Source organism: Vipera ursinii (assembly GCF_947247035.1).
Source record: "Vipera ursinii genome assembly, chromosome: 9".
Lineage (NCBI taxonomy): Eukaryota > Metazoa > Chordata > Lepidosauria > Squamata > Viperidae > Vipera > Vipera ursinii.
The window spans coordinates 19,256,147-19,271,716 of NC_139523.1; the positions used below are offsets into that span (position 1 = coordinate 19,256,147).

Below are 15,570 nucleotides of genomic sequence, written 5' to 3' on the forward strand. Positions count from 1 at the left end.
GGACAGCAAATTGCAGATCCAACGAGCGTGAGGCGGATGGCTTCGAAAAAATCCCACGACATTCTGAAATCACAAAATGGCCTCTCTGACGTGTGTGTGTGCATCTCTCTCTCTCTCTCTCTCTCTCTCTCTCTCTCTCTCTCTCTCTCTCTCTCTCTCGGATTGCAAAGACTCTGAAATCTTAATTTCCCCTTTTGTTAACAATGTCAAACCTACGTTGAATAGCTTGTAGTCAGTATTCTGTTTTCCCCTATATAAAATATTTATTTCCAAATATTTCCGTCCTATTTTGCCTATTTATTTGTTTGTTTCTTTGTTTAGTTATTTATTTATGAAATTTATTTGCTGCCCATCTCTTCTCCAATAACTGTGGGCAGCTTACAACATTTTTTAAAAAAGAAAAATAAAGAGAAAGGCGAGGGGGGACATGATAGCAGTGTTCCAGTATCTCAGGGGCTGCCCCAAAGAAGAGGGAGTCAAGCTATTCTCCAAAGCACCTGAAGGCAGGACAAGAAGCAATGGATGGAAATGAATCAAGGAGAGAAGCAACCTAGAACTAAGGAGAAACTTCCTGACAGTTAGAACAATTAATCAGTGGAACAGCCTGCTTCCAGAAGCTGTGAATGCTCCAACACTGGAGGTTTTTAAAAAGAGACCGGACAGCCATTTGTTAGACTGGACAGGTTCGCAAGAGGCTATTCATGCCAAGATGGTTCCAGATTAAAAGAGAGACAGGAATGAGTGCAGCCACAAACACATCCTTAACTCAGAAGCGAAGTGTGAAAAAGAGAACCAGACCAGCCCCAGAAGTGTGAACGAAGGAAAGGAAGTAGGTGGGCGAAGATAAAAAAAAGGTAGAGGTGAGCTTTAAGAGTGTTGAGACCAGCATTCAGAAAAGGACCATACCTCGGCTTTGCTGGCTCTTCAACCTTTACACCTACAGCATTTGGAGGGACTCTCTCCTCTTTCCAAACCTTCTCCCTTCATCCTTTATTCTCCCTCAGATTCTTGAGGTCATCATTGTCCCAGAAAAGAACCATTCTACAAGAAGATTCAGGTAAGGACGGAATTACCCCTGGTTTCCTCTCGCTTTTTCAGAGGAGTCCTAGAAAAAAACAAACCTGGGCACAAGGGAATAATTTGAACCTTGAGAGTTCGTGACAAATATTTCTGCCCAACTCTAACACATTCATCTCAAGTGCAGAGGGCAAGTGGCAATCAGGAGAAACTTCTCTCTTTGACAGTATTCCAGGAGATATAATACTCCATCCATGTGCCACACATGGCGCTACGATCAGATCTTTTTCAGTGGTTTTATATTTTTGGAGGGTGGGTTTCCCCTTGGAAACAGGGGCTTATTCCGGCTCCTAAGTGCTGCTGTGGTGACCCCAGGAACAAGCCGCACAAAACCAAACTCTCATTGAGTCTTCATTTACATTCCTTACAAAGGAGGAAACCAGCCTCTCGTTGGGGATCCTTCAAGTTAGTATTTCTCACACTGAGCTAAAGATACAGTTTCCATCGTTCATTAGCTCCGCATCTCGGTCTGCTGAGGGTTAATGGAATGTGAGGACCTTAAAAAGTTATGGCAACCGTCCTTCTTGTCTTTCCTCGCTGGGAGCATAAGATACAAATCGATCACACAGCACAAGGAGGCTTTTGAGGTGTTCGTGCCAAGGATCACGTCCAAATCATGGCTCCACTTCCTTGGCTCAGATGGTGGAGAAGTAAGGAGCCGAAATAATTAAAATCCACGGCAAGATGATTGCTCCCGTTCCAAAGTTAATGAGAACAAAACGTTTTAAGAAACCCTGCTATAGATCATTACGTGTCTTGGGGGAAAAAAAAATAAAGGGGTTGTTTCGGAAGAAAGCCCAGCCCTCCTCTTCTTCTTCTAAACCCACACGTTCAAGTTCTGAGTGTTTGCTGAGGTTACAGAGACATTTTAGTGTGTAAAATGGATGCAGGAAGTGGCTGGAACTGAAGTCTATGGTTGACTCTGCAAAAGGCTGCAGGTGACCACTAAATTTAATCCACATCTCACCATCTTTTGCAGCAAGAATGTTAATTAGGCGTTGCTGCTGCAGATCTTTCTGAACTCTCTCCTGAAAGGTGGCACATTTTATAATAGGCTTCCTTGGGGAAGTGGCATTCCCATGCCGATCATTGCGTCAAATACCGTACTGTGAAAGAAGAGGGGAGTTATTCTTAAGGCTGGATTGGAAGACCCTCAAAGGTCCCTCCCAACTCTGTTATTCTGATTATAAATGAAGAGGAAAATTATTGTTTCCAAGGCTCCTTCCTATTCATGTCCTATCTGGAAGAAACACAATGGGGCATCCAGGGAAGGAAAAAAAAGAGATACTCTTGCAGCATGGAAATGGAAGAAAGATGTCAATCAGCCTTATACTGTCTGAACTTCCTCTCCCCTTCCCCCCCCCCCCCCCCGCATTTCATGCAGCCTCGAAATGCAGGATGGAAATCCTGTTCACATTTTTGTAGCTCCCAAAACAGTATTGGCTCAAGCCTGTTGGATTTGTAATGGGATTTGCAAGCAAAAGAGTGATTTTTAAGCTGTATGGCCTCTGTTTCATTGTTTCACCATGCAAAGTACAACTGAGGGATAAGGGAGTACAATCTCTCTCTCTCTCTCTCTCTCTCTCTCTCTCTCTCTCTCTCTCTCTCTCTCTCTCTCTCTCTCTCTCTCTCTCTCTCTCTCTCTCTCTCTCTCTTCCAATAATGAGTCAGCTTGTATGACATTCTAGCGATGTCCTCAGAAATGATGCCACCATAATCAAAATTTGAAAGGTTTCACCCACTCAAACTTTTTCTGCTATTTTGGGAGGGAAGCTGCCTTTTTTTTGGCTTTATAGGGATTTGTTTCTGTTTCTTTCAAGGGGAAAGGAGCAATCAACTTCCTGGTAAACTGTTTAGATCATTAGGCTCACCAAGGCAGGAATTTAAACTCAGCCAATCTTGGGACTGTTTGAGGGTTACAACTAGCCTCTTCTGGATCTAGTAGTAGAAATTGTTTGCATTTTGTCTTTAAAATCAAACAGCAATTGTAATAGTTTATATACCACCCGGTGGCACCTTACAGAACTTTCTGCACAGTTTACAATTGCCTATTGCCCCCAACAGTCTGGATCCTCATTTTACCCAGCTCGGAAGGATGGAAGGCCGAGTCAACCTTGAGGCCTGTCAGAATCAAACTCCAGCCTGTGGGCAGAGTTTGCCTGCCATGTTGCACTTTAACCACTGTGCCACCAGGAGAAAACAAAATACTGAAGAATTTTCTGGCTCCCGCCCACTCCAGTGACTTCACCATTCTCTCCTACACCAGGGGTAGGCAACCTTGGCTCTTTTATGACTCATAGACTTCAACTCCCAGAATTCCGGAGTAAGTGGGAGTTGAAGTCCATGAGTCATAAAAGAGCCGAGGTTGCCTACCCCTGTCCTATACCAACAGACCAATAAAGAGTGAAAGACACACACAAACACACTCCTACAGTTCTTCTAATGCTGTTCCATTTCGTCCCCTGCAGATCAATGGTCTCCATTTAATCTGTTTTTCTCCTAGGCTTTGTAAAAGTTGCATACCAAGAATAGTGACTGTTGAAACACCTTTGTCCCTGCATCAGAATGTTTTGCTGCCGTATCTTCAGCGTGCTTATGGCATCCTTGAGCATCAGCTTACTTTTGATGGCGCTCAGCACTGATTACTGGATAGTATCTTTTGGTCCTCATGGGACAGCCCACAGTGGGCTCTGGCAGTTGTGCGTGAAGATTGAATCATTCAAAAGCCAATGTGATGCTGTAAAGGAGCCCTTTGGTAAGATTTACGGCAGGAAGGCCTCCAGTTTTTTTTCTCTAAGTATTCCCAGTAAGGGGCATCAGCAATTGTGTGTATTGTGTATTGTGTCAGAGCCAGGGAAATCAGGAGATCCAGGCAGTACAAATGGATATATTTATGGCAAGCTTAATTACAAAAACCTGAACTACTAACACCCGAAGGAAATTGGTCCTCGATAAGGGTATAGGGCCGTGGTGGCGAACCTATGGCACGGGTGCCACAGGTGGCACACAGAGCCCTCTCTGTGGGCACGCGTGCCCTCATCCCAGTCCTAGGCCTTCAGCTGGGTTTTATAAAACCTTTTTGCTTTAGGCCTCAGTCGCTGAGTATTATGCATATTATGTATAGTCACCACCTTGAGTTATTAATAAAGTCATGAAGGCATGGTAAAAAAAATCTAGTAAGCAAACCAAACAGACAAACGTTACTGCACTAAGGATGAAAAATAGACATAACCTTCTGCGTCTACAACTTTGCTTGCAGGCTACATCACAGCTACCCGTGTGTTTCTGATTTTGGCTTCCCTGGCAGCTCTGGCATTTCACTTCTTTCTGATTGCTGGCTTCGTGCCTTCCATGTTTGGCATCCTGGGAAAGCCCTTGGTTGCTTCCGTGGCTGCCTATGTGGCTGGTAGGTGTTACCAAAGATGAAGAGGAGAAGTCTTCGGTCAGGGGGAGGGTGATCTCAAAGAGAATGCAAGATGTCCCCTCCTGGGTGAGTGGGTGGGGGTTAACTCTGGGGAGGTTCAAAGCTTTTTCCACGAGGCTTCAACTGTCTTCTCAAACAATCAGTTGAAGCCAACAGAGCGGACATCAGGGCCCCAAATACGAATCAACCAGAAGCAATTCTGGAAAGCTGCAACTTAAGAGAAAACCTCCAAAAATGAGGGTATTACTAGGAAATTCCTAGAGGATGGTTAATAATAGGCTTGGTGGACTTCAGCTGCTAAGGTTTTACAAAGAATTGACCACTCTGGAAAAAGTCTTCCCTTAAATCAGAGGTCACCAACCTTTTTATTCTGGTGGCCCAGAGGGGAAAGGGAACAGCTGGGAAATTTGTGTGGGGGCACACACGGGCACGCAAGCAGGGCCACCTGCACGGCGCTAGTGCTATTTGTACAAGCGCTAGCTGCCGCCGCAGCCACTTCCACCCGTGCGCATGCGCAAATGGGCCACGCAACCCATACAGCGCTAGTGGCCCCGTTTGCACAGGCGCACAGGCGTTAGCTGCTGCCGCTAGCCCTGCACACATGCACAAATGGGCTACGCAACCTGCACGCACGCTAGCGGCACTGTTTGCATGGTGCACAAGCACTAGCCACTGCTGCTAGCCTTGTGTGCATATGCAAATGGGTCTGCAGGAGCTAGTGCGAGTGGGGGTGAATGTGTGCGCACTATCCCGCCTGTCCTGCGGCCCGGTGGGCCCATAGGTTGGGGACCCCTGCCTTAATCTACAAGACCAAACTGCTGTCCAAAGTGAGCAAATGAAGAATATCTTTTGCAGATCCCAAAAGGGAAAGGGCCACAGGAAGTCAAGAATCTTTGCCTGGTATAGATAGTCCTTGAGTTATGGCCACATTTGCGACTAACCGATGCAGTGATTGAGCCACGGCTTTTTTTTGCCATGATTGTTAATCAAATCATATGGTTGTTTTAAGTGAATTCAGCTCCCCCACCGCCAAATTGACTTTGCTTGTTGGACTCTGGCTGGGAAGCTCTCAGATGGTGATCATGTGACCCCCCTCCCCCCAGGATGCCGCAGCCATTGTAAATAGATGCCACTTGCCAAGTGCCTGAATTGTGACCATGTGATGATGGGGACACTGCAATGGTTGTGCAAGGACCGAGGTCATTTTTTTTGAAAGCCACTGTAACTTTGAATGGTCATTAAACAAATGGTCATAAATCAAGGACTACTTGCATCTCCCTTAGGATATCTACCTGGTGAAGCCAAAACTGGTTTCATGAATATGATTTATCCCTTTCAAAAAATCTTCAGGAGCTGAAAATGAAAGCAGACATAGAAAAGAGCTTTCAGAGAACAATCCCCTGGTTACGTTCATATAATGCATTTAATCAGGGAAAGGCTAGAAATGCATCTGCACAACCTTCAAGGCTTAAAGTTAGTTGAAAACTCGGTTTTCTATGGCTTAGCATGTTGTATAAACTCAGCAGTAGTTGCGTTCTCAGCCCACTGGGTTAGTCCATGCAAACTCAGGAAGTGGGTTGAGTCAGGCTAAGGGTGACGTGTGAATGCAGCCAACGTGTGAATTCAGGGCCTCCTTAAAACAGTTTGCAAACATTTCCTGCATGATGATGTACTTACTGTAAGTGCAAACCAAAGAGGGAGTAAAAAAAAACCCTCTTGGGTGAATCAGCACAGAGCTGGGTTAACCAGCACTGATCTTCTCTCTGCTTTTTGAAAGGACTCTTCACTCTAATAGGCCTCGCTGTGTATACGGCCGAAATGTGGAAGGAGAAGCCACCATCTCAAATCCAGGTCTCCTTTGCTTGGTCTTTCTACTCTGGATGGATTGCTTTTCCCCTGTTTCTCTTGGCTGGTGAGTCTACAGCAGTGTTTCTGAAACTCTGACACTTTAACCCATAGGCTGGTGCTTCTCAAATCTGACCAATTTTAAGATATCTAGGCGGGGACTGCAGCCAAGAAATTAAAAGACGCTTGCTCCTGGGGAGGAAAGCCATGGCAAATCTAGACAGCACACTAAAAAGCAGAGACATCGCTCTGCCAACAAAAGTGCGTATAGTCAAGGCTACGGTCTTCCCAGTTGCAATCTATGGCTGTGAAATTTGGATCACAAGAAAGGCTGAGTGCCAAAGAATTGAAGCCTTTGAACTATAAAAGAGCCTTGGTGGAGCAGTGGGCTAATGCCTCCTTAAGTAACACCAGCTGCCTGCAATTAGTGCAGGTTCACATCCCACCAGGCTCAAGGTTGACTCAGCCTTCCATCCTTCCAAGGTAGGTAAAATGAGGACCCAGATTGTTGGGGGCAATTAAGCTGACTTTGTAATAATGCCGCTTGGGGTGTGTGTGTGTGAAAGCCCTAATAAGCAGGCATATACATAGAATGAAGGCTACTGCTAAGTTTGTAAGCCGCCCTGAGTCTTCGGAGAAGGGCGGGATATAAATGGAATAAAAATAAAAATAAAAATGATGCTGGAGAAGATACTTGCGAGTCCCTTGGACTGCAAGGCCATCAAACCGGTCAGTCCTAGAGGAGATCAACCCTGACTGCTCTTTAGAAGGCCAGATCCTGAAGTTGAAATTCAAAGACTTTGGCCACCTAATGAGAAGGAAGGACTCACTGGAGAAGAGCCTAATGCTGGGAAAGGTTGAGGGCAAGAGAAGAAGGGGACGACAGAGAATGAGGTGGCTGGATGGCATCACTGAAGCAGTAGGAGTGAACTTAAACGGACTCCAGAAGATGGCAGAGGACAGGAAGGCCTGGAGTAATGGTCTGTGGGGTTGCGATGGGTCAGACACGACTTCACAACTAACAACAACAACAACGCTTCCATTTCCAGCCCGATGGGTGGGAAATTCTGGTTGTTGAAGCCCACACAAGTTTAAAGCGGCCACGTTTGAGAAGCACTGGTCTATGTTATTAGACTATCCAACCTCAAACAATTGTGGCTGGTTCACAGATGAAAATATTCAGAGTCATAAAATAATCCAAAGATATTTAAAAAAAAATACTATATATTATCGCAGCAGTCCCCAACCTTTTTCACCGGTTTCTGGAAAAGACAATTTTTTTACAGACGTGGCAAGGGTGGAGGGGGATGGTTTTGTGTGCTACCATTTAAATGTTTAAATGGTTTTAAACATTTAGTTGGTTTGAACTCCCATAGAAGATGCCCCTTTCACTTTAACCCAATGGATTCCTGCCTTAGAAAAGCCCAGAACATTTGCACAAGATCAGAAGCATTTCTCTTCAGAAAAAAAATTCCACTCTCCAGCCATTTTTATTTTATTTTATTTTTTTTAAAAAACTTTTCTGCATTCAGTGGAAAGTAAGAATAATATATTCATAAGCTATCTGGTTTTTGCACATGCTCAACCCAGCACAACCTTAGCAGTTGTTCATAAACAATTATGCCTGGGCGATCTAAGATTGGTTTTAGCATCTCAAGTTACCCTTCAAGAAGCAATGGATGGAAACTAACCAAGGAGAGAAGCAACCTAGAACTAAGGAGAAATTTCCTGACAGTTAGAACAATTAACCAGTGGAACAACCTGCCTCCAGAAGCTGTGAATGCTCCAACACTGGAGGTTTTTAAGAAGAGACTGGACAGCCATTTGCCTGAAATGGTTTAGGGTTTCCTGCTTGAGCAGGGGGTTGGACTAGATGACCTCCAAGGTCCCTTCCAACTTTATATTATTATTATTATTATTATTATTATTATTATTATTATTATTATTATTATTATTATTATTATTATTATTATTATTATATCATCATCATCATCATCATCATTCTTGGTCCTTTACTTGCTCTTGTTCTCTCACCTTGCAGGCATTTTCAACCACGTTGCCTCCATGAACGCTCCATCCGCTATCTATGAAAGGATATGAATGTCCCGGTCAACAAGAGAGCAAGCATAATCGTACAGAAGCTTTTTCTTAACAAGCTGCTTCATCCCTACTTCTCCTGGACCAATGCACCTCCCCATCTCCAGTGCATTGCTAAGCTGTACTGTTGTTGGGGGTTTTTTTTGCTCACTTTCCAAAACTGTTATCTTGTGTTTTATAGAGATTTTGGTGACCTAGGAGTAATTTTTTATAATTAGTTTGCTTGCCAAGTAAAATGTGTTGGCAAAATTATGGTTTTCCAGTGGTTTTTAAGAGATCCGCTAGGCCTCTGTTAATCCGATTGATTTCTCCCGATCTTCACCTTTATAAAAAAAAGCTACAATTCTCAGCCCCCTTTTCCTTATGTTGTATTATGACTTTGCCATTTTCTAAAGGTTTTTTGCACTCTGCTTTTAGGATTGTGCCCCTGGACAACAGCTTCCTAAAACCTTTCTCTGTCACTGTTTGTTTTGCTGAATTGTGATTCAAAAACAAAGGTGGACAGCATTCTAGAAAAATGCTCAGGCCCTTAGCTAGAACCAAGAATACTGGTTCCTGAAGTATAATCTACAGTGGTCGCTCAAGTCGACAGGGTGGCGAGACTCTATCTTCTAGGGAATTCTGGCAGTTGAAATCCATGTCTTAGAAGTTGTTAAGATTAAGAAACATTGCTTTTAGTACCTTGTGAATCCTCTTTAGTATTACAAAAGCTGGATTACTAGTCCTTTTCTTCTGGAATTACTATCCTCCACTCACTCACTTTTCAAGAAGTATCCAATCACTTCATTTGCAAACTATTCCATCCCAATGTATTCTGATTTATGGGTGTTGTTTTTTTTTTAAAAAAAGAATACAATAGCCATGTTCAGGTTGCCTAAGATTGACTTTAGATGTTGTTCTGGTATGTTGAATTAAATAATGCCTCTGTACAAGTTCTGCCTTTTATTTTTACCTGTTGGACAACCCATTGCAACAATTAGTGTGCGATAAGAGAAACTACAGAAGAGCTACCCTTAGAAGCTTAAAATTCTACTTTTGAGTCCATGGGAGTAAGTAAGCAACAATGAGTTGTGTGAGATTTCCTTCTCAGCAAAGATAGGAACACCAGAAGCTTTTTTTCCTTATTGAATCATCACCAAAGCAAAGAAGATCTGTATGCAAGTAATAAAGCAATCAGTCCATTACACAAAAATGCACTGGGCTGGAAAAGAAATAGCAATAGCACCTTAGACTTATATACCGCTTCACAGCCCTCTTCAAGCGGTTTACAGAGTCCGCACACTTATATACTGCTTTACAGCCCTCTTCAAGTGGTTTACAGAGTCCGCACACTCTCTCTTCTGCTAATCTGGAGCTGCAGAGTTTTGTAGTCACTTTAGTGGGCTTCCATAGTGCCCACAGGAGGGATCGAACAAATCCATCTGACAAGAGAAGCATTGCATGTGGGGAAGACCCACCACCATAACGCATCTTTACACCACACGCACATCCCAAAGGAGTCGGTTTGCCAGGCCATATAGGGCAATGGGGCTGTCATTGTGGCAAAATAGCTGGAGCCACGGATGCCCATGCCGGGTTTACGTCCAATGGAAGGAACATGCTAACTGAGCTTCTTCAGAACTTCCAGAATGCTGGGGTTCCTATGGAAACCTTGTCCTGCTTTGCTACTGTACATTTCTCAAGAAAGGTTCTGAGTGAAAACTTTGTCATCTAAAAGACATTGTCACTCCTGTGAGGTTGTGGATGTTATACGGTTCGTCCACAAGGAAGTATTCCCCGCCACCCGCCCCCTCCCCCGAGGTTCGGAAGGGAGCGCATTTGATCTTGCTGTTTCCATTGAGCCACCGTTATGAACCGCTACAAGGAGTCCCTTTCCAAGTGGCCCGTCATTGTGTGGTTCAAGAACTTGAAGGCCCACGACTGGGTCCGTCTGGGAGGGATCTTCTTCTCTTGCGTAGCTACTTGCCTGATGATGACAGCCATCTGCACGGAGTACTGGGTCAAAAGATTTGTCCGGGGCATCTTTGTCTTCCGGGGATTATGGATAGACTGTCAGCTAGGGAAATGTTCTCTTCTGAAAGAAATACCATGTAAGGGCTATGGAATCTTCAGAACTTTGAATGCGTCGCCACTATAAAAATCCAGGTTGCACCACTATTGGTTTGAGCAGGCCGTGTTCAGGGTGTTCCCTGTGCCCCCTTCTCCTCTTTGGACCACTCCCCCATCTGCCCTTATTCTTTCACTCAGCCATGGAAAAAGGAGAGACGCCACCTGGCCTCAGAGCTAGCAAAAAGAACGTGCAGCCAGACAAATGGGCACCACTTGTTCAAGCCAGCCACTCCTGGTTTAATAAATCACTTGAAATAACATCCCAAGTTTTCTAGGAGGGGTTTGCTGGTGATAAAAAGATGGAGAAATAGTTCCAGAGAAACAGATGGAACTAATCCAACTCATTGTTGGTTTGGACTGAGGTGGCAGGTGCATCTCGTAAATCAGTCTATACAGGCAATCCTCAACTTACAGCCAAAATTGGGACCCAAAGTTCTATCGCTAAGTGATGCAGTTGTAAAGTGAGTTGCAACTGATTTTAGTACCTATTTTCCCATGGTTGCTAAGCAGATGACTGGGTTGTTAAGCAAATCAGGCTTCCCCCATTGAGTTTGCTTGTTGGAAACGCCCTGGGGAAGATTGAAAATCACGTGATCCTAAGAGACTGAGACCATCATAAATGCACGCGAGCTGCCAAGTGTCAGATTTTTGACCATATGACCATGGGGACGCTATGACTTTCTCAGTGCTGTTGTCATTTTGAATGTTTGTTAAATGAATGGTCGTAAGTTGAGGACTCCTTATAACAGCAGTAAAAGCGTTGGGCCTGGAGGACTGAGATCCAGGCTGGTGTTCTCTGTAACTATGCAGTTTAATGGGCAAGATAGGTCTCATCAATCTTTTTCAATCCACTCTACCTTAGAAAATTGTTTCTGGGATATAATTAGGAGAATTGTCCCCTCTCTCCAAAGACACCCACCGGATGGCATCAAAGATGCCTCCTTTTGAGAACGAGAACTTTTAAACAAAAATTTATGCAGTCACTGCTTTTTCAACATGTTGCTACACTCTGGCACAGAGACACAGCTCCCGCAACCTTCATCTCATTGCTTATAGTCTACAGCTTCTAGTTCCTCCATTGTTAGACACACTGCATCTGCAACAGGGAGGCCCAACAACTGCCAGGTTCTGATAAGGAAGAGAGCAGCTAGGACACTGAAAGAATATGGAAGGTGATCTGACAGCACCGTTCTTTCTTCCTTGGAGGAACTCTGAAGAAACAATATCAGTGGTACCGTAAGTTCTCAAAGTAGACCTACTGAATAGATAGGCAGAAGGTACCAACTTCCTATAATGTCACTCACATTCCCATCTGGCAAATCTGGGGGCCCATCCTGCAATTGTTTCAAAGGATACCACCTCTACGTAACCATGTAGTAATCAGTTCTTCTGACATTTCAAATTAGGAGCAGAATAAGGCTCAGCCCATGTTTAGTTTGCTGGTGACCTAAGCCAGAAAAAAAAAATCCCAGTATATTTGATTTGAGTTTATTAGAAGAGGTGAACCAGAAACCCAGTACGTGTTCTTAAAATCCTAAATTTGCTGATAATCAGTTCATGCAACATTTATGGGCCTGCCTATTTCTCCATGAGTCTTTATCTCCATCTGCTGGTTAACATTTAAGTAAGGAAGCATTAAGCATTTCTGAAACTTTTGCTGGCTGCTGTTCTAGAAGTCCCTATTTTTGAACCAGAAGTGTTAGCAGCAAACAGAGATTACTTCTAAATGAAACAGATGTGGACATCATGGCACAATCCCCACCCACCCATATATCCTGACCTGACACAAGTACACAAATCACAGCTTTAGCGTTATGATCTCCCAAACTACATTTCATCATCTGTATGCCCAGGGGGGACTTGAACCTGAGCCCCCTCAGTTGCAGCAACTCTTCACCGTACATATTCTCTTCTGGGAAGCTTTCAAAAGAGCGGCACGAATCATCCAGTGTTACCTAAAAACTTCCAAGTAAGGTTTCTATGTGGCCTAGAAAACCTCGTTTGCAGCACTTCTGCAGACAAGAGGAATTAAGTTGACGTTCAGGTTATAAACTAATGGAATAAAGGTTGTGGGTGCTCCATCACTGGACGTTTTTAAGAAGAGACTAGATGACCATTTGTCTGGAATGGCATACAGTTTCCCACTTGAGCAGGCGGTTGGACTAGAAGACCTCCAAGGTCCCTTCCCACTCTTTTTATTCTGTTAATCAGGTTGAAAGCTGCAGGCCTGTCCGTGGTGATTCCAGAAGACAATCCTAGGCTGACGTTTCACAACCTGCTTCCTGTTTCTTTTTCTCCTAGTCTATATTACCGTCTCCATCATTTTAATGCTGATCTCTGCTATAGCTTGCTACGGGGCCGTGATCTTCGGCACACGTTCACTTGCTGCCACGGAGACATCACGGAGGCTCTCCTACTCTGACCTAGCCATCACTCTGAGTTTCTTTTCAGGTAAGAAAAACAACAACACACACTCCCATTCCATTTCCCAAATGTTCCTTGCGGGAAGATGGAACTGATTTGAAACCGGCTTTGATCTCAAAATAGGAAAGACACAATACTGCACAAACCCGAAGACTCGATTATGCATTTTCAAATGAGCTACAAGAGAGTAGTCTTAAGTAGATCTTGCTAAGCTGAATTCACACACTGATTGCATGGTGATGTTTTGATTTGGGTTTAGCAGAAGAGGTGAACCAAACTATTAAAAATGTTCAAAAACATCTTTTTTTTTAAAAAAGCATTCGACAAAAAATAACTGAGGAAGAGCTAAGGGAAAACCCCTAAAGAGCTAAGGGAAAACACTTTGAACAGAGGACACGTAACTATGATGGGAGTGCTGGTGGGAGACTCAAAACTGGAAATAGTATTAGCTGGCTAAACCACAATCATATTTTATCTCAGGTTACACTCCTGCGGCTTCCCCTTTCCATGTCCAGTTTTGCCAAGGATGATTATTGTGGCTTACCATGGGAAAAGTCAAAATCCTGACCATCTAGGGATAAACTATTTGGCCTCAACTTTTATAGACCTCATTTCTTGGACCTCCGTCCCTTTTTGTCTTTCAGGCTGCATAGGAGGAGTCGGGCTGTTCAACTTCATGAGGTTCTCAACCAATGAACCCAATACCTTCCTCTCCTGGTCAATGGTCCCAGGATGGTTATCTATTGTGGTAGCTTCCATGGCAGGTATGAGAACAGAGCAACAGAATAACAGCGTTGGAAGGGACCTTGGAGGCCTTCTAGTCCAACCCCCTGCTCAAGCAGGAGACCCTATAACGTTTCAAACAGTTGATCTAACTCTTCTTAAAAACCTCCAGTGTTGGAGCAGCCACATGTTCTGACCGCAAGCAGTTCCACTGATTAATTGTTGTAGCTGTCAGGAAATTTCTCCCTAGTTCTAGGTTGCTTCTCTCCTTGATTAGTTTCCTTTCATTGTTTCTTGTCTTGCCTTCTGGTGCTTTGGAAAATAGGACAACCCCCTCCTCTTTGGGGGCAGCCCCTTAGATATTGAAACACTGCTATCAGGTCACCTTCATTAGACTAGTAGCAAAAATCAGAATAAGGGCCAAAGATGAAAGGAGGGAAGAGGCCTGAGGAAAGCCAAGCAGTTAAGGGTTAAGGGAGAACAAACTCTTTATTGGCAATTGAGCTCAGTTCAAAGGAGCATTCCACCTTTTAGGTTTATGAATACCAGACACAGCATCCTATTGGAAACAAGATTTCAGGGTTTGGGTTTTGTTTTGTTTTTCACTTTTCAGGGGTTTGCCACTTTGTGGCAAAACGATGGGATGAGGAGGAAACCGCGGAGGATCTGACGACTACAGAAGTATTTACACCCTGGGGAGAGGACCCCTCCAAGAAGAAAACGCAGGACTCCGGTAGCCAGAAACGGAAGTAGGAATAAAAGCAGGCACCAAGCCCATAAGGAATGGCAGACCATGAAGCCGAGTCTGATCAGGCACAGCCCTCGTTTGGAACAGAGCCAACTTTATTCCTGGTGGAAGATACTGTGGATGTCCCTGTGTGGGGTGATGTCCCGAGTTTACTCCTGATCCTGGGGATGATGAAATTAGGGTGCCGCCAGGCCGCTGCCACAATGGCAAAAGAGCGATGCAGTCTGTCCAGGTTTCAACCATCACTTTTTCTTTCTCTCTCTCTTTTTCCTCTTTTCTCATTCCTTTCACCTAACCTGCAATAAGCTCAATTTTATGCACAGGGCTGAGATTAATTTAGGTTTTTGCTCAAGCAAGAGAGAGGATTCCCGTGGCTGGGGATGATAGGTGATGTAATCCAGCAGCGGTGCAGGTCCTTAATCCGAATGGGCAAAGAATGATCTCCAGGGGGCTCTGCAGCTCTCCCAGTAAAAAACATTTTCTGAAATTCCCCGGTTTGTATTTTTATTTCTGCCTGTGGAAAACTAAGAGGGTTGAACGAAGCACAAATGTCGTTTCTTTCCCATCACGTAAGAGACATCCGGGTAAGGCTTGATTGCGGATTCAGACGTGCTTTAGCTGACGCGGGTTAAGAGGCTCCAGAGTGTCAGTGAGACTCGACTGCTTACAAAGGAGGCCGCCCGTGCCAAAAATGCACGCCGATACGAAGCGGGCGTGTCACCAACCCGCCGCGCGAAAAACCCAACACGCTTCCCGCCCTTTCGCCCATATTCTGTGGGGCAAAGTCTCCTTCACCTCAAGAAGCCGGGGGGGGCCGGGAAAGCCGGACTTTCTATTGGCTGCCCTCTACCGGAGCGGAGAATGATTGGCCAGAGGGTGATTAGCGTCCTTTTCTCCCGCCCTCCGCCACACAACGAAGACGGTTGGCTTGATCCTTACTTCAATCATTCCTTTGGCGTTGTCTCTCCTGTTTTCCCTCCCATTAAGTTGAAGCTGGAGACCAATCCAATATGCTACTTGAAGGAGCTGAATATCGACCCGCTTCCTCGGATTGGCTGAGGCGATAGAGGGGGCGGAAAGAGAGAGAGAGAGAGAGAGAGAGAGAGAGATGCGCGCGCAGCAG

The 15,570-nt window shown here is 44.6% G+C and overlaps 1 protein-coding gene across 1 annotated transcript; it reads left to right on the top strand.

Moving 5' to 3' along the window:
• The first annotated feature begins 1,007 nt into the window (after positions 1-1,007).
• Positions 1,008-8,503, top strand: LOC310644699 (protein NKG7-like). Its single transcript, XM_083369984.1, has 5 exons — positions 1,008-1,057; positions 3,581-3,832; positions 4,337-4,483; positions 6,279-6,413; positions 8,388-8,503. The coding sequence occupies exons 2-5, from the start codon at positions 3,643-3,645 to the stop codon at positions 8,444-8,446; spliced, it is 531 nt and encodes a 176-aa protein (XP_083226110.1). The 5' UTR covers positions 1,008-1,057; positions 3,581-3,642; the 3' UTR covers positions 8,447-8,503.
• The last annotated feature ends 7,067 nt before the right edge of the window (positions 8,504-15,570 follow it).

What these genes read in the sequence shown, in the direction of transcription:
- LOC310644699 (XM_083369984.1), top strand. Translation starts at nt 3,643, where the DNA reads ATGTTTTGCTGCCGTATCTTCAGCGTGCTTATGGCATCCTTGAGCATC. An exon ending in TGCTGTAAAGGAGCCCTTTG is followed by an intron (nt 3,833 to 4,336) that starts GTAAGATTTACG and finishes CTTTGCTTGCAG; the next exon opens with GCTACATCACAGCTACCCGT. An exon ending in TCCCCTGTTTCTCTTGGCTG is followed by an intron (nt 6,414 to 8,387) that starts GTGAGTCTACAG and finishes CTCACCTTGCAG; the next exon opens with GCATTTTCAACCACGTTGCC.